The 18485-nt window shown below is 38.9% G+C and overlaps 1 protein-coding gene across 3 annotated transcripts; it reads right to left on the minus strand.

Annotated features, from left to right (window-relative positions):
- Positions 1-261: 261 nt before the first annotated feature.
- Positions 262-18356, minus strand: EIF2AK1 (eukaryotic translation initiation factor 2 alpha kinase 1). Of its 3 annotated transcripts, none has more exons than XM_055706899.1 (15): positions 17962-18352; positions 17338-17496; positions 15398-15534; positions 14608-14639; positions 14025-14124; positions 13192-13272; positions 12695-12794; positions 11021-11072; positions 9936-10020; positions 8766-8877; positions 7031-7137; positions 1764-1884; positions 1559-1638; positions 956-1189; positions 262-463 (listed from the first exon to the last, which is right to left on the minus strand). In XM_055706899.1, exons 1-15 carry the CDS (start codon positions 18056-18058, stop codon positions 341-343), a joined length of 1620 nt encoding a protein of 539 aa, XP_055562874.1. In that variant the 5' UTR covers positions 18059-18352; the 3' UTR covers positions 262-340. The 3 variants fall into 3 exon arrangements, with proteins under 3 accessions (XP_055562874.1, XP_055562873.1, XP_055562875.1); XM_055706898.1 differs by having other exon boundaries at positions 9936-10305; XM_055706900.1 differs by lacking the exon at positions 262-463 and having other exon boundaries at positions 1014-1185; positions 9936-10305; positions 17962-18356.
- Between the last annotated feature and the right edge of the window lie 129 nt (positions 18357-18485).

The raw sequence follows: 18485 nt of genomic DNA on the forward strand, positions 1-18485 counted from the left end.
TGGGTGTGACATTCCTCTTCTGTAACTGATGCACAACATGCATATTTGCTTTATGATTATAAAGCATCTAAAATAGTCCTAGGTAAATACAAACTGCAGTTTCAGTTTTTCTGTATATTCTTCCCTGTAACCCAAATGGTAATTTACACAAGTTAAATTGTGCTGAGGCTAAGCGTAATGTGAATCCTTTCTGTTGACCGGCGACATCCAAACTAAGACAAAAAGATTAATACCTTTAAAGAACAGACAGGAGAATCAAAATGCATTGCAATATTTTTATGTAAAAAAAGAAACATTTTTATATAACTTATCATGCAATAGAGGTTAGTTCTTCCTGTACTTAAACAGGAGAACCGAGTTGCGTATGTTCATCTCTTTCTTCAGAAAGCAGTCGTATTGTCTCTCTCAGTTTCTCTATTTCTTCCTCTTGTTCTCTCACCTTCTGTTGTAGGTTAGAAATAACCTGATAATGACAGTCAGTTTACTTCATTTATAGACAAGCAAAGATAAAGCCTTATTAACCTATTTGAGTGGTTTTCAATCCACACACATTCTGCAGCGCCACAGCAATTCTGGGTATTTGATGCCAGAACTTAATCCATCAACAAAGAATTGTGGCGAGGAGAGGGAAAATGATAAAAAGATTCTGCAGAGCTGACTGAAAGCTTCAGAAGCTTTTCTGACCTGTAAAAATACCTCCAGCTGTACGTAAATCAACTGTCCAGTCTTCTTAAAGTTACCTATACTTAATGACCATTTATCTCATTGCAAAGACACCAGGAACATTAATAGAGCATGTTGAATACTGTAATCGGGATTACAAAAAAAAGTCTCAATCACACAATCCTCTAAAGTTAAAAATAAAAAAATCCCATAATACAGGCAGGGAAACAAATGGAATTTTCCTTTTATATTTCTTTATCCTGTAAAGGTTGAAGTTACTGGCATAACTTACATGTTCTGTGGTATGAAACAGTTCGCTTTCACGAAGCTGAGCGGCAGTCGGTCTTTCTGTAGATCTCTGACTGGTGAGGAGTTTAACGTACTTGGCTTGAATAGGCCATTTTTTGTAGAAAGCGTGAGGAATTTGGCCATTCCTTAACTGTGTAAGAACTTCTGTTCTTTCCATTTCTGTTCCAAATGGTTGGAAGAGTTCTAGCAGGATAACACCCATGCTGTACATGTCTGACTGGTAACAGGGTGAAGAAAAAGTTCTGGGATAACTGCTATTTTTAATTACTTAATAGATTCCTTTTCCTTGCAAAAATCATGGTATGAAAGAGTTTCACAACACTGAAGGTGCATGATGATATGAGAAGTATATGACACCACTAAAGAAACACAAATTAATCTATATACATTCCTCAAGATGATCTTAGAAACAAGTAATTTTCACATTAGTAGCAAACTAAAAGACAAAGTTGAAATCCATAAAGAGTAACAGCAGGAGGAATGTTTGTGTATTTACCAAATATTATGTATTTACCTACTGAAAGGCTTGTTTTATCCCTATTATCTATCATCATGTGTTAATAGAAAAAAAAACAAAACTCCCTACCTTGACATCATAGTGAGAGCCCTGCAATTGTTCTGGTGAGGCGTAGAGGCAAGTTCCCACTCCTGAAGTATGTGTCAGTCCTTTAAAAAGGCAATTTGGAGGTACTCAACCTTATGTTACATTGTTACCATTTCACTTAAGAATTTAAGGTTTTATAGCATAGAAACTTAAAGACACTGAAACCTATTAGGCTTTTTTCTCTTACCTTTTATCCTTTCTGTCTTAAACCACTGGTCTGCATCATCCCAAAGAAGGTCTTTGCAGGCTAATCCAAAGTCTCCTATTTTTACATGATGATCTGATCCATGTAGAAAGATATTTCTGGGCTACAAAACAAGACCGTATAAAACGTAAATACAAAACTGAAATTTCAGCTGTTTCAAAATCTATAAAATCCAGTGCTTCACAGGTATAATAATTACTTAAAACTTTCATTAGTAAGAGAAAAAAAAGTCATAGCTGATACTAAATCATGTGTTAGCTATCGCATTTGGGCAGAAAGACCACATAGTAAAGATCTTTAAAAAAATGAGGAAAAGCAAAACAGGAAAGACAACGGTTTAGTGGAAGATACTTTTTTTTTCTTTTCTTTTTCCCCCAACCAAAAGTGGGAAATTTCCAGAACAGTAATGTTAACAGGAATAGGCAAGAGCAGACAGGAAATTAGATCAACTGATGTAGCAGGAAGGAGGAATAAATTATCATCTTTGGGCTAGACATCATGTAAAACAAAATACACTTTTCTAAATGATAAGCACAGCTGCAACATGCTACTTGGTTCTGGGAAGTTGCTATGAAAAACCCCCAAATTACGAGAGACTTGACTAGAGAGCACTGACTGGAAAAACTGAAATAGTTGTATCCATATATTTTGGGTTTAGGACCACTAAGGAAGAGAAATGCTAGCATTGTGTCTCTAAAAAAAAATAAAATAAAAAGACACACTTGGGTTGTGGTTTAATCCCAGCCGGTAACCAGACAGCCACTCACTCACCCCCCAACCCCGCAGAGGGATGGGGAGGAGAATCAGGAAGGAATGTAAAACTTGAGGGTTGAGATAAGAACAATTTAATATTAGAAATAAAACATTAACAACAACCATTATAATGAAAAGGAGGAAGAAGGGGAGAGGAACAAAATCCAAAGGGAATGGAGAAAAGAAAACAAGTGACGCACAGCACAACTGCTTCACCACCTGCTGACCGATGCCCAGCCAGCCCTCGAGCAGCCATCGGCAGGCCTCGGCCAACTCCCCCTGCTTTATATACGGAGCATGGTATGAGTATGTATGAGTATGGTATGAGTTCTGTGGTATAGAACACCCCTTTGGCTAGTTCGGGTCAGCTGTCCTGGCTGTGTCCCCTCCCAGTTTCCTGTGCCCCTCCAGGACTCTTGCTGCAGGGCCTGAGAAACTGAATATTCCTTGACTTAGTATAAACGTTAGCTAGCAACAACTAAACCCATCGGTGTTATAACATTGATCTCGCAGCAAATCCAAAGCACATCAGTGCACCAGCTACTAAGAAGAAAATCACCTCTATCCCAGCTGAAACCAGGACAACTTGCCAGATAAAAGAAAACAGAATATGAAATTACTGGTTTTACTTAGCCTGTATCACCAGGTTTCTGAGCTTAGCTACATTTGGGTAAGAAGTGAAAGCACTATTGCTTAGTACAGGGTTTTATTTTCTACTAAACAACTACTAGCAAGAAAGCAAAGGCAACTTGAGCCTTTTTTCACATTCTTAAGCTTTTTCTGGTTTTATAGTACTCTTAATGCTACACTGAATAATGCCGTTACTTCAAAGCTATTCTGGAACCAAACGTCTTGTAACGTCCCAAAGAATGGCACTGTTCAAATGCCAGATTCCAAATCCTGAAATTCAAATGCCAGAAATTCCATTTCTGATTATGGATTTTCATTACAAAAATTAAAATTCCCTGGTCTACAAGGAATATAACCAAAGGAGCCAGCAGGCCTGCCACAATGTTTTCCTGTGGGTAAAGGAAATAAAATCCAGGCCACAAACACTGTATGAAGCAATAATGGAAGATGACAGTAGCACTGTTGAAGCTTTACTAGCTGATCACACCCTATAACTCACAGCCCTGCTCGCCCTCCAGGTAACCATTTGATCAAGATTATAATTTCTGATTACAAATGCTTTTAGATTAAGAAATGCTACGCTTTTTTAAAAAAAAAAAGAGGGAAAGAAGGAAGGTCCCCACATAGATAACTAATTTAACAAGACAGAAAAGAAAGGACAGCGATAAATGGTCAGCATTTCCCCATGAAGGGAACTATGCTGAACAACGTGTTTGTAAATGGTTAGAAAACGAAGGGTGAACAGAGAGATGAGAGAGTTTTCTGGCAGTATGGTGTTGTTCAGAGGAATCAGAATGAGGTCTGAACGCGAAGAACTCTGGAAGGATATTGCAGGAAGTATAATGACAAAAGGAATTCTGTAAAAGTAAACATGAAAATGTAAATGAAGAAAACAATCCCAATTTTAAATATGTAACAACTGTCTGTAAATTGACTACTACAGCTTTAAGCATGGCAACAGGCTGCTCTGAAAATGCTCAATAGCAGTCCATAAACCAAACTGTACATTATTGGTGGGGAGAGGAAGGTAAAGAAGAAAACATTGTGACACCAGGTGAATTCATACACTGCCATCTTCACTACCACCTGCAGTTCTGAGTCTCCCATCTCAAAAAGCACATAAGAGAACTGAAAAATTTTGTATAAACAGGTGAAACGAGTGCGAAAACTTGGAATGGCTTCTGTTCAAGGAATCACTAAATACAAAACACAAGACAAACTGTCAAGTTTAAAACAGAAATTAAATCACACAGAGAATGGGAGAAGAGTGTGAAACGCTATTCAGCATTTCTTCCAATAAATGAAATAGGCAATATCAAATTAAATCATTGGTGGTAACTCAAAACTAGGGCTATTCATTCACACTCACAGCACAGTTGAACTCTGTAGAGACACTGCTGTAGCATGGCTAATTAACACTCACACGAGTTTTAAAAAGAAAAATTCTAGAAATATCCATAAATAGCTATTTTAAGTTAGGTGCTACATATAGTTCAAGCAATCATATAAATTCATTTCCCCAAATCACTGTACACCTGACCTAATACAACATATGGCAGAATCACATCTATTGATAATTTTGAATGTGAATTTTGTTTTACTCAATACAAAGAGAAACCATAACCAGAAGTACTATCCCTTGACTTGGACACACAACACCAATCATTGTTGAACGTACTTCCTAAGCTGCAAACAGCCCTGCAGAGGAGGACTTGGGGGTCCTGATGGATGAAAAATCGGGTATGAGCTGGCAACGTGTGCTTGCAGCCCAGAAAGCAAATCATGTTTTGGGCTGCATCAAAAGCAGCGTGGCCAGCAGGTTGAGAGAGGTGATGCTCCCCCTCTACCCTGCTCTTGTGGAGACCCCACCTGGAGCTCTGCATCCAGCCTTGGGGTCCTCAGCACAAGACACACATGGACCTGTTAGAGCAGGTCCAGAGGACGGTCACAAAAATAGTCTGAGGGCTGGAACACCTCTCCTGTGAAGCAAGGCTGAAAGAGTTGGGGTTGTTCAGCCTGGAAAAAAGAAGGCTCCAGGGAAACCATACTGTGTCTTTCAATATATAGTAGGGGCTTATAAAAAAAAAGAAACAACAAAAACAAAAAAACCCTAAGACAGACACTTTTTACTAGGGCCAGTAGTGACAGAACAAGTGGCAAGAGTTTTAAACCAAAAGAAGGTACATTTAGACTGGATAGAACATTTTTTACTGTGAGGGTGGTGAGGCGCTGGCCCAGGCTGCCCAGAGCAGCTGTGTGTGCCCCATCCCTGGCAGTGCTCAAGGCCAGGCTGGATGGGGCTGGGAGCACCCTGGGCTGGTGGGAGGTGTCCCTGCCCGTGGCAAGGAGGGTTGTAATGATTGTCTTTAAAGGTTCCTTCCAACCCAACCCATGCTATGATTTTACAATCTAGAGGGCCAAGCACTGCCAGACTCTGTATGTACAGATGAGATGGAACTTCTGCTTGCTTACACTTCTGTGAGCTTCACCAGCCTGAAGCTGAACTATGGCTCATTTCTCATGCTCTAAAACTAGGAAATAGAGGAACTGAAGGCATTAACACCATCCTATGCACTCCTGACAGGCACAAAAAAGCTGTGGTTAACAAATATTTAATGATCAAGCTTCTGTTACATCATGGCAACTCAAAGTTTGTTCTGACAACTAAAGTTTTAGGACCTGTTACTCTGTTATACCCTACCAGTCCAGAACTTTTAGTCTAAGTAATTTTATCTTAAAAAGTGACTTTATCTACAAAAAGAGATTAACTTAAAACAATGTTTTATGCTACAGGAAAAACAAGAGGCTACACAGCACTTCAAATTCTCCTACGAAATTTGTCTAGTATTTACAGCAAACTGAAAAACTGCTGACCCTGAAACAGTTGGCATTTTTTTTAAATTAATCAAGAACAAAGATTTGTGTGCTTTCAACTAGTTCCAAGTTTCCACATGTGGAGTTTTAATAATTAAGATGATTTTTACACTGATTTCCTCATATAGCTACCATATTAGATGTAGAGAACCTCTGTAGAAAGTAGAGTAGGAAAATACACATCCAATTCCCTGCTATTCAAGTCTTATCAGTTTAAGGGTGGGGTGCAGGCAGGAAGCAAAGAGATACCTACCTATGACTCACATCCAAGCCAGCCACTAAGTCAAAACTATTCTTATGATTAGAATAAAAAAAAAACCCATAGGAACATATAAAGGGCATCCTATTCTAATCATTCAAAGTGTTATTTTTGTAAGTCTTGTCTTCATTACTTTTAACAGAAATTAAACAAAAAATTTGCATTCACCCAGTAACATCACCTGTAATTAATTTCAGTCCCTTTGAGGAGATAGCAACCATTTTGAAAGACAGCAATTATGTGCAACTGAAGGATTTATATTTTTTTTTATATCAAGTAACTATAACTTGAACATAATTTGAAAAGCTAACTGGTATGCAGTTAGCAAACTGAGATGCAGTGAAGAAGCTTTGCTTATTGATATAATTATCTAGAAGAAATTTTTTTAAGGTAATTAGGTAATTTAGGTCCTACCCTTGTTAAGGAAAGACCAAGACAAAACAAAACCAATCTTACCATCCCCATTTAGGACAAGAAAATGGCTTCACAAAGGAGAAAACATTTCCAGAGCTTAATCGTAATTCACTTGTAAGTCAATGTAATTGAGTACTATGCTTATAGTAAAGAAAGCATGATACTGGTATAGAGGAGACAATGTATTTTTTTGTATGTAACATAGCTAAATTCTTAAGAGCCTAGGTCATCTCAAATTTAACTACGAAGTTGCTTCCATTCTCCCATAATGGAAATTATCTGTTTTCTCCAACCTCAAGTAATAATTCCATGAACTTACTTTAATGTCTCGATGCATCACTCCCACGCTGTGAATATAGCATACTCCTTCTAATAACTCTTGAAAAATTTTCATTGTCCAGCTGACATCCACAAGATGATATGGACCTTAATAAAATTTTAAATCTAAATTATTTCAGCTAATTTTACTGAGTTATTTAAGTTTATGGTGGTATATCTTGTTGAATTCTGTTTGTTTATGATGTGGAAGAAATTTTTAACAGAATGAGCAGTTTAAAAATGGAATTTCCCATGCTTCTCCTAAGATAGTATTTTTGAAATAGCAAAGTTACTAATCTCAAAATCCCAAAAAGGAAAGTTCAGGGGACATGAACATGTTTGCCTGAAAAGATTCCTCCAATCCCTATCAGACAGCTATTTGATTATGAATTTAGCAAACTCCTTACTTCCATATAAGTGCTGGATTCGAATGAAAAATACAGTTCCAGATAAAAGCTTACTAACTTATGTAATTACATGTTTTCTGTATTGATTTGCACCCTTCCTTTTTGGATCCTAATCCTGCTGTTGTGCTACCCTCTGAAATTACCCCATTCTCCTCTGGCTGTAGCTGTCCTAAGTAAATTTACCATCTCTCTGTTTTTACCATTTCCCACATTATTATTTTATTGAACTGCATTGTCTTTCTCCTCTAATGACCCAGGTCTAACATGTCTGTTGCCACTTCAAACACTCACCATTTACTCTGACTTGGATTTATGTTTCTTAATGTCTAACCTATGATTGAATTCACCTTTCCTCTCCTGTCGCCTGTGAAAATGTCTGTAAACGGTGTTTTGCAAGGTCAAATGCTCTAGTGATTCTCTCACTTCCTGATGAGGAATGTCATTATGAAATTAGCTTATGAAAGGTAAAAGCCAATGCTTACAGGAGAGATTAGTGGAAGTCAGCTGATAGTTAGCTGGTAAACCTGACTCCATGACTAAAGAGAACAACAGATTTATCTTCATAGTGATTAAAACTAAGATTAAACATTAATCATACAGTTTATGTCTTACAATCTGTTAAGCATATGCTTTTTTTATACCCCAGAGAAAGGACCGTGTCTGTAATGCTTTAAGAGCATTAGACTTGTTCTTCCCAATGTCAACAATTATTGAAGACAGTTTGGTATCAGGGCATGAGAACTCCTCTGGCCACTGAAGTAAAATAAATGTTAAGATTCTTTAGAACAATGACAAATTAGGCTGCATAGAAGTTTTGATTCTTATAAACAAACTTAAAAGCTTTCAAGTATGTTGTAACCTGTCTGAAGCAAAAGATGTATTTATATTTTGCACAACTGATAAATTAGCCTGTGAAAAGCTCTATTTTGTAGCAGCAAGACTATTACCAAAGCAAAAGTTCAATTATTTAAACAGCTTACTGAGAAAAAGCAGATTCTCTCAATAAAAAAAACTCTGCTCCAAATAAGTAGTACTGTCCAGGCTCAGATCTCTTCAAGTAACAACTATGCCTCAGGCGTACATTCCCTCTTTTTTGAAGAGCTGTCTGAAACTCACGAACTTAAAATACCTTTTCCCAACATTCATCACACAAATATTCAATACTAGCTGCCATCTGATTAAGTGAATAAAAAAATCTAATGAAGATGATCCATATTATAAGCTGCTCAAGTAAAACATAAAATCAGGCAAGTGGACTTCCAATTAGGAACACATAAGTATTTGCTTAATAATGAATAAGTAAATTTTTAAGATAGTGATGAATCTTACTGGAATTCTCCTCTGTTCTCTCATCGCATCTTTTATTACGTTCAACAATCCAATCCCACAAGGATATTTCACACAGTTGCATTTGTATATGAAGCATCAAACGATACTCCACCTAACAGAAAAATAATGGTCCATGATTGCGCCACTATATTATAAACAGTATTTCCTCTAGTTATTTTTAGTGAGTAAACCAAAAATTTTTTTATTAAATTAAAAAGAGTTAGATACCAAAATGACATTGAATACACTATTATTAACCTACTGCATTCAAAAAGCAGATACCACAATGCTATCTAGTTTTGTTGGGGGTTTTTTTGCTTGTTCTTCAAATTTTAACCATTGCTATATGATAAAAGCTAACAGAACAGCCAGCTACTTAATATTCAAATTAGCATTTAAAAGCTTCTAGACGTACTGAACAGAAGTTCATTCTGGCTTAAGAAAATAGTGTAAACTAATATAAAACAGCAAAAAAAATCCACCTCTTGATATGGAATTTTATGATTTATTAACAGTAACATGTAATTTCATCCTCGGTTTCTGATAATGTACTAGTCCATTTGATAACCTGGACAACTCAAGCTAACACCTTTAAAATCTTGGATTTCTTGCAAGAAGGAACTCCAAATGATAGCAAAAGCTTGAAGCATTCCAGAGCTGGCTGTGTTATACAAAACATTTCAGTGGTATGAATACAAGCAAAGTTTTAGAAGCATAGGTAGAGTGGTGATTCCCTGCCCAAATCTGATTCTCTCTTTTTCACATGTAATCCTACACTGTATAGGCACCACATTACATACCTAGACACTTTCATCAATAATATCTGAATTAGCCACCATTACTGAATGCTGAAGATTTTCCAGTTTGATTTTTTTTTTTTTTTATGCAAGAGTAGCAGTTTTTATTCATGTAGGTACTTTGAAAGGACCCAAGATGACTAACACGTGGAAACTTTCTTGTATGCTGAGTTTTGCCAGCTCCTCTGGTCAGCTTCCTTGTAATGGTGTTACCCACTGAAGAAAAAATTGTCTGTATTTTTGGCTGTAATAGCAGTCATTTCATATTTTTTAATTTATCATTATAAATCATTCCTCTGTCTACCAAATGCTACTTTACAAACATCATTAAATTAGACAGCAGTTAAGTATACTTAAAGACAATTGTATTTACCTCAAAGTCTCCACAGAGTGCTACATCATTCCTGGAGCATTCTTCAGTGTAGGACTTACTGCCAGTGCTAGCATCTTGATCCAGACTAGAATGAGATCCCCGTGATGAATGATTTTTTACATCGCTTGACCTACTGCTAACACTATTTACAGAGTCGTCTTGTAATCCTATGGATAATTCACATTTATTTGGTTTCATACACTGTTTACTATTGCTGTTTGTAGTATCATTCCTTACATCCATATTCTGCACTGATTCACTACCCAGACTTCTGAGACCAGTAATGTCACAGGACTTCTTTTCTTGTGAAGTAAGGTCAGCAAAGATAATTGAACTATCACTTCCCACACTCCGGATGTGACAGTGATCACTGAAAATAATCAAGTAAGGGAGAGAAATCAAAATATGTACAGTTTTATACCGTCTATTTGTGACACACTGTTCTGAAGACTTTTTCCTTTTTTTTTTTGCAATTGCAATCTGCATTGCAGAGTAAGAGTTCAGCTGCTTCCCCACGTAAAAATTTATGTAACAGGCAGTGCAGGCTCCAGCCTTTTTAATACCTTCCCCCAGGAGGGATTTCTGACAGCTGACCCAGACAGCCCATAGATACAGACGGTCCTAGGACACAGCGTTACTGGACAGAACTATGATGTATCTCCATTCCTTTAAACTTAGGAAGTTACGCTGTCCTTCTCACAGGACACTCCATCTCTTTATTGAAAGGGCTAATCAACACTTCTGAGAAACAGAAGGCCCCATCACTCTAGTAAGACCCCACAGTGCTAATCAGTGTTGCTGACTGGCACAGAACATTTGAAGTAAACCTGAAGCCCAGTACTACATTCAGGCACTCAGAAACTGAGAGATCCAAAGAAGGTAGATGTATCCAGTAGTATTTTCCAGCTTACACAACAAGAAGGGAATCAATGACACGGATAATTAACTTTTTTGGGTTATAATTTGGGAGCAAAAAGCACAAAGCACTTGTTCAATATATGCCAAATTCTGTACTCATTCAACTTTAAAAAAAACCCTTTTGTTAAAGCCAAATAAATGTTATCATTGAGATTTATAATACTTACTTGCTACTCTCTTGCTCCAAAGATAATGGCTGCAACTCCATTATTGTTTTATCTATTGGAAGAGAAGATAAATATGGTATTTTACAAATCCAAGCATGCAAATATTTACCTTAAATTAACATTTAAGCTACAGCATCTTACTGCATTTAACTTCATTACCTGTAGATAGCTTTTTCTCTATTTCTGCTGCTGCAAAAGGTGCTTGTTAGCCTACTAAGAAGCAACCCTATCATGCTTCTCATTTTTCTCTAAATGAAAAGAAATCACATGCTGTACGAGATCATGGAAAGGGTTGTACAGGGCTGTCTTAGATGTTCCTCTAGATTTCACCTTTAAGAAGTTAGCCTGTTCAGAATTAGGGCTTATAACGTATATGATAATGCACAGTTAAAGAAACTATTCCACAAGGCACAAGCCTTTGTGTCACCCTGCTGCTGTTTTGAAGGTACTTTATAAATTTGGAAATAATTTTCATTAAAATTGTGTATTTATGTGAAAAAAGCAGTTTTGTTTTTGCACACAGAAGCAAATACAAAACACCAATCTTGTAAGCCAAAGAAAATTGTTAAGTACCACAGGACCTACCTAAAGTTCTAGTTACATTATCACCATTAAATACATGTGAGGTACGCCTAGCACTAAAAAGTTGCATCCTTCAAGATTCTCAGTATCATTGGTTAAAAAGTCTTGTTTGTTTTGCTAGACTGTCAACTTCCTATGCATTTTCTTTTGTGCTTATAGCTGACGGGGCATCAAGTCACTGACTTGGAAAGCAATAAAGTCATATAGAGCATAAGCAAACCTCCCACTAAGAGAGGATCAAAAGATTTAATTGCTAAAGTCATTCCGGAAAAGGACAAGAAAGGAAAGGGACCAACAAATTAGGGTTACAAAGGGACCAAAGGACAAACTGTGGGAAGAGCCCAGAACAGAGAAACTAAAGAGAAAAAAACAGGGGGCACGGTAAGGTGTAAAATGAACATAGAAGTAGATAAATTCTCAACAGTGACAGACAGTAGCTGATACACAAAAAACCAGATTGCTTTGTCACTGGAGAACTGTAACAGGCAATTCATCAATTTTAAACACTCTCCTATGCCAAATAAAATAATAAGGTTTGGGGGGGGGGGGTTCCCCATTAAAGTCTTTATTTCCAGGTTCTTTCAGTTCTTCTAAACTCTTTTCCAAATAGGAAGAGAAGCATAGTGGGTGACATTTCTAGTTTTGCTACAACTCTGGGATTTCAAAACACAGTAGCAAATTTGTGGGGTTTTTTCCCCTATTCATCACTTTCCCCCTAATATCTAAAGTGGCTCATTCCCCAGTAATCATTCTTCTTCTCCTTTTCAACTCACTCCTTTTTGCATTAAAAGATCTTCATTGCATTCCACTGAACTTCACACAACTTTAAAACCTTACATATTACCAGAAGTGAAGCTAATACTTCCATAGTTCCAAATTCATCATTAAGTTAAGAGGTAAGTTACTAGGCAAGAGACTGAAGAGCACAGAGGGACACGAAGACCTGGTGGTCACCTGTAGCTTGGTTTTTTTTGGTTGTTTTAGGGAGGGGAAAAATAGTTACTTTATCAGAGAAGTAATACTCTTCTGCAAATAACAGTACAGAGGTTATATGCAGGATGCATGCAGGAATTCCAAATATGCTGTACTTTCCTTTTGGGCGTATGCTTTGAACTTGCTCCATCCAAGCAGTGTGGTAGCCTACAATATTAGGATGCTGCAGCCCAGCCAGCACTTTAACTTCTCGTAGCACCTAGAAAGACCAAAACAGGATGACTGTCCTTTATACTGAGTGCTTAGAAAACCCAAAAGATACTGAAAATAACAGTTTCTGACAGAGAAAGAACAGATAAAATTATTACAGTAATAGAGAAAAATTGGAAGCTTTAAAACAAATTAATATTTTCATAGTTGCAGAGAAGATCAAATTCAAGTTAAAAATATGTTTCTTTCAATGGGCTTAAATATTTCTCATTCACTTTTTTCTACTAGGTATTGATAGGGTCAAATCTTTAGAAACTTGGAATGCATAAAAAGCATTATTAACATTTTTGATGTTTTGGGAAACATTAACTGCATTACTAAATCAAATCAGAATCAGCTAGCAGAGACAGGGAGTTAAAACAGAGATGAAACACAGGAAAAAATACCTTCATGCAATCTCTTCTTGTAGCCTTCTTAATGCCAATTTTTTTAATAGCGTAGAACTGACCATCTAACTTGTTTCTGACCTGAAAATAATTATAATAGGATGAAATTAGATGTTAATGTGTTCAGATTAATGAATTATTAAATCCTTTAGAACTAACTATTTTCTAAAAATGAATTTTGGCACTCCATTCACATAACTCTCCCAGTATCACAGAATGAAACCGGGATTAGGCCGCAACTGCCTAGGATAAGGATATGCTACTTCTGCCTTCTTTCAGGACTACAAACATCTAATCCAGTCTCTGTGAAATACTTACCTTTACAGCCATCTTTTCATCAATAAAAAAAATGCTGCTAGGTCCTCATAAAGGACCAGGTTCTCAAATTTGTGAGACCACAACTCTCATCTGCACGCAGCACATACCACGTGGGGAAGCTTAGGCTGGCCATACGCTACAAATATTTAATACAAATCAACACTAGGTTGGACAGTTTCCATTCCTATTAAGGCTGCTTTTTTTCAAGCAATCACAACTGGAACATTGGGGTGTGCAGACTAATCAGTTCCTGTGGCCGTTTTAAGTCAATATATCATGGTGTTTCACATGAGAAATAAGGAGTTTTCCTTTGCTTTAAAAGGGTCAAAAGACGCAAAGTAAAGCATCTGATATATCTTGCCTTCACATGTGCTGGTTTGCACCTGTTCTATTGGGAAATGAGGATTTTTGGTTTTCTGTTAGAAAAATAAACAAAGCAGCCAAAACAGTAGCTCTAAATTTCAAAGACAAACCAGATATAAAACAATTCGTTATAAACAGAAGGTGAAGAATACCTTGTATACTTTACCATATCCTCCTTTTCCTAGCCTTGCAACCTCATCAAATTCATGCAAGTATCGTGAAGTCTGTGTTTCAAAGAGAACTTCTTTTTCCCTGATTAAAAAAAAAGGTTAGGCTGCATTAAACTAAATTACAACTTATAAGTAAGGTATTATATAGGCTACAGGTGTACACAATCTAGAAATAGTATTTATGTTATGAAAATCTGAAGAAAATACTTTGACATTACCATGCGGTACCATTCACTGTTTCAGTGAATACTGAAAACCAGCAGACTGCAACAGCATGCACACATGCTTAAAATCCACACTTTGTGTGTTAACAGAACTACTAAGATGATTTCTCTAAATTTACGTCTGATAAATCTTTTTTTCCTGAATGGTGGCACTAACCATAACAGTTGTACTGAAGAAGGAATTTTCACTAGATCGTTTCGACAGTTTGGAGAAATTTCTACTTTTTTTCTACATTTCAGACCCAAAATAAGAAATGCAGTATTAATTAAATTCAGAGTGGAACACAGAACTTTTAGGGAGGGAGTCAAGTTTAGTATTTCTAAATGCTTTGAATACATACCCAATTGCATGAGAATCTCCATTATCAAGTTCCTACAAAACAACAAAATCCAACATAAAAACAGGCCAAAACATGCCAAACAGAATAACAGGTCTACCACACCATCAGCACAGACAGCTTAATCACAACACAAACTACAACTACATTCTTAGAAGAAAATGAGGTTACTGATAGTCATTCACGTTCTGCAAAGAGCTTCACCACACTGAAGTATTACTAGCTCACCAGTAATCTGCTAACATCCCTCTGCCAGAAAGATTACTGCCCTTTTAGAGTTCTGCTGGCAAACAGGATAAAATGAGGGCTCTAAAATGTGCTTAAAGACAAAATTAACTAGCTTACTTCAAGCAGCAAGATAAGCAAACTGCTCTGAAGCCTGAAGCACATTACACAGTATACAAATTATGCCCTCCACTAATATAAACATGAGCGTGTTAACATAATCAGCTGAAACAGTTAAAAGCTGAAAATGAATGTCTGTCCATTGTCGAAAAAAGCCGCAGCAATACTTAAAACACCTTGCCTGTGTTTACGAAGATTTTCTTAAATCTTTCTTTTACTATATTAATAAGGAACAAAATATTGCCGGCTTCAGAAGCTTCGGTTTGCACCTACAGAACCAGAACATGCCATCCCAAACAGCTAAGGCAGAATGGGAGTACCATTTCATACAATTATTAAAAAGACCCAATCCAGTATTAAAAGAACCCCCAAACAAAAGCTTTTTTGGATGCAATGACGTGTTAACTCCTTAATGCAGAGGCTGCCAAAGAAATTTAACAAAGCTTACCCCATTAAGTATTTGTCGACTAGCTGCTTTCATTAGTTCAGTAATGGCGCTATTATGCTGCAGTCTTACAGTACTAAATTCATCACAGAAGGCAAAAGGGGAGAGCAACCCTGTTCTTGTGAAAGCCTGACGAAGTACTGTACAAAGGAACAGAGACAGGTCACGTTAAATAAACCCTGCCAATAAGACTATGTAAACAGCTGTTTTTTAAATGAGAAACTTTAATGGAAAGATAGTGCATCTAAAAAACTGAACAGTCACTCTTACTCTAATGCCATTTCCCATAGACTTAGCAAAAAACCCTAATTAAATCCTAACTAGAGCTGCTCTGCGGAAATCCCTTTGCATAATACAGTTATTTGCTGTGCCCTTCATGGTCACAACTGCATCTCCTTCTCTTCCTTATCCCAGCGGATGAATTATACAGCCACCCATTCACTTACTTGTTACCCTTGGACTAATTTTGATCAGCAAAAAGAGAAATTCAAGGCATGTTCATAATTATGAGCAGGCATTAATAATAAGAAGTGGTAATGTCAAGATTTTTCTAACTCACATATAAACTCACCCATTAGTGCATGTACTCATAGTAAAGAATGAAGTCACTCCCACCCACCCACCCCCCCCCAAGCACCGCATCTTTCTCAGCTGAAGTAAAACAAGGCTGTGGCAGCCAAAAACCTAACAAAAACTGAAGATGCTAGAAAAACGTACTTAAAAGTTTTAGGAATTCCAAGATCTTAAAACAAACCTCCTTGTAAGAGTTTTTTTTAAAATATGTTTCTTTGGTAGCAGTATTTAAAAAATCAACCTATTACTTTTGTCTTTTAAAGGAGGTACAAATTTATTCCAAGTGAACATGTAAGAAACCAGGAATTTTGCTATATGAGCCTTATGGACAGTGATTCATATCAGAAAAGTGGGAAAACCCCACCCCGCCAACATGAATGTAGCAGCCAAAACTGCAAGAAGATATGATTACTGCCGTATGGTTTTCTTTTACTCATTAGTTTTATTCCCCTTGGGAAACTGATCTAAACTGTATCGGTGGAAGAACGTCTTTTTCCACAGAACCACACTGGGAAGCTGAGCAGCCACATGCTTTGGAAGATGCCCAAGTTGGAGGTTTTTTTCTTCCTCTCCCAAAAGGGGGAAATTTGGTTGGGTTTTTTTCCCTGCTATTTTTGGGTTTGATAGAGCTAATAGTAAGACCCAGGGCCAAATATCTACATCAGACATCAAGAACAAAAAAATGACAGTTGTCTGCGCTATTGTTACTGGATGCTATAAATGCCTTCAATTTTAAGTAGAAGCAACATACTATGTTTTATTCCCTGCAATCATGCATAGCAAGAGACAAAAACCTTGGAGATTGTTTCTCAAATGCATTAAGAATGTGCCTAAATGAACAAAACTCCTAAGGTAAGTCACATACCAAAAGGATTTCAAAAGAAACACCTCACACCTAAAAATGCAACCTCCCTGAATTATATCAAAAGACTTTACGGGAAAATATAGACTTATCAAGGTATTCACTCTGATTTTCACAAACTATAATTTTGAAAGTTTTAGTGAAGACTATGCTACAGCAATTTCTTGATAAATATTTTTATTAAATTCCTCTTCTGTGTTTTTAGATCAGGTTTAACAGTTAGATAACATACCCTGCTACCCTTCTCATGATGCATGAGATTTAGCTGGAACAGAACTGCTCTTTGCATCGACAACAAAATTTTGCTGCTGTTCTGAAAAATAAGGCAGGTCCTCATTCCCAGTTAAGTTAATTCAGGGTGTTAATTTTCTTCTCAGAACTACTCTTGTCCCAGTGGGATGGGACCTATAGCTTTGTATTGATATTACACTGTAAATCTGCGTGGAAGACTCTTGTATACATTGCAGAAAGGCAGTTTAAGAGACAGGAAAGAACTATTCTTACTAACTTCGGAACAAACACTTCGAATGAACGGGGTTGTGTGTGTACATGTGGCAGAGATGCTCCAGCAGTGACACAAGCAGCAGCTGGTTTTGGATGGTGGAAGTAAAATTCACAAACTTTTGCGACCCGTTTGCAACTCGGAGCTCTGCCGGCACATCGGATTCTGGAAAAAAACGAATGGATTTAGGTCTCGGTATATGCCCGTTGACCAAAAATACCAACCACGTTACCAAGCCACACAGCTCCCACACCACCCTGGCTCACAAAAAGGCACCACGCGGAGCTGCCACTGAGCGAGAAGCTTAAGACGCTAATTAGGAACCAAATTAATTTTTGTAAGTGCATAGGGAAAGGAGCTGAGCAGAGAGGCCGAGGCGCTGCCCGGGGCAGGCGGAGCTGCCGCTGCGGCCCCGGGGCCTGCCCGCTCTTGCATCATCCCTCGCGGCTGCCGCCTCCTCAGGGCGGCGGGGAAGGGAGGGAGGGATGAAGGGAACTGCCGCCTTCCTGCTTCCCGCCCGCCGGCCGGGGGGAGCCGGGGCCCCGCCGACAGCCCGGGAAGGGGGGACGGGACCTCCCTGCGCCCCCGCCCCTCCCGCCGAGGACAGGAATGCCCCCGGGCCCCACTTACCGTCAAAGCGCGGCTCCGGGCTCTCCTCTGGAAACTCGATGGCGGGCGGCGGCGCGCCGGGGCCCGCGGCCCTCAGCGGGAGCCCGCCCCGCCACATGCCGGGCGCTGGGGTCCCGGCCTCGGGCGCCGCCGGCCGGGCCTGCCCGCCTCCCTGTGGGCGGCTCCGGGGGGGCCGGGCCAGAGCTTACGGGCGCTCTTTGAGCGCAGGGCGATAAAACATTAAGGGGAGGGAGTGAAATCGGCGAGGGGTGAACGCGGCCCGGAGGGCAGAGGCGGGCGGGAACGCTACGGCCGAGGCAGGGGCTCGTCCCCGGGCGTCGCGGCGGGCAGCTGAGGTGCCCCCCTGGACAGCGGGGCTGGCGGAGCGCCCTCAGCCCCGCGTGGAGACCTGGCTCCCCGCACCGCCCGCCCAGCGGGGCTCCCTCAGCCCCGCGGGGGACCCCCTCGCCGCCGCGCCCCCGGCCCCTCGCCCTGACCGGGGGTCGCCGAGCCCCCTCTAGCGGCTCCCGGCAGCGGCACAGGGG

Source organism: Falco cherrug, chromosome 4 (assembly GCF_023634085.1).
Source record: "Falco cherrug isolate bFalChe1 chromosome 4, bFalChe1.pri, whole genome shotgun sequence".
Classification (NCBI taxonomy): Eukaryota; Metazoa; Chordata; class Aves; order Falconiformes; family Falconidae; genus Falco; species Falco cherrug.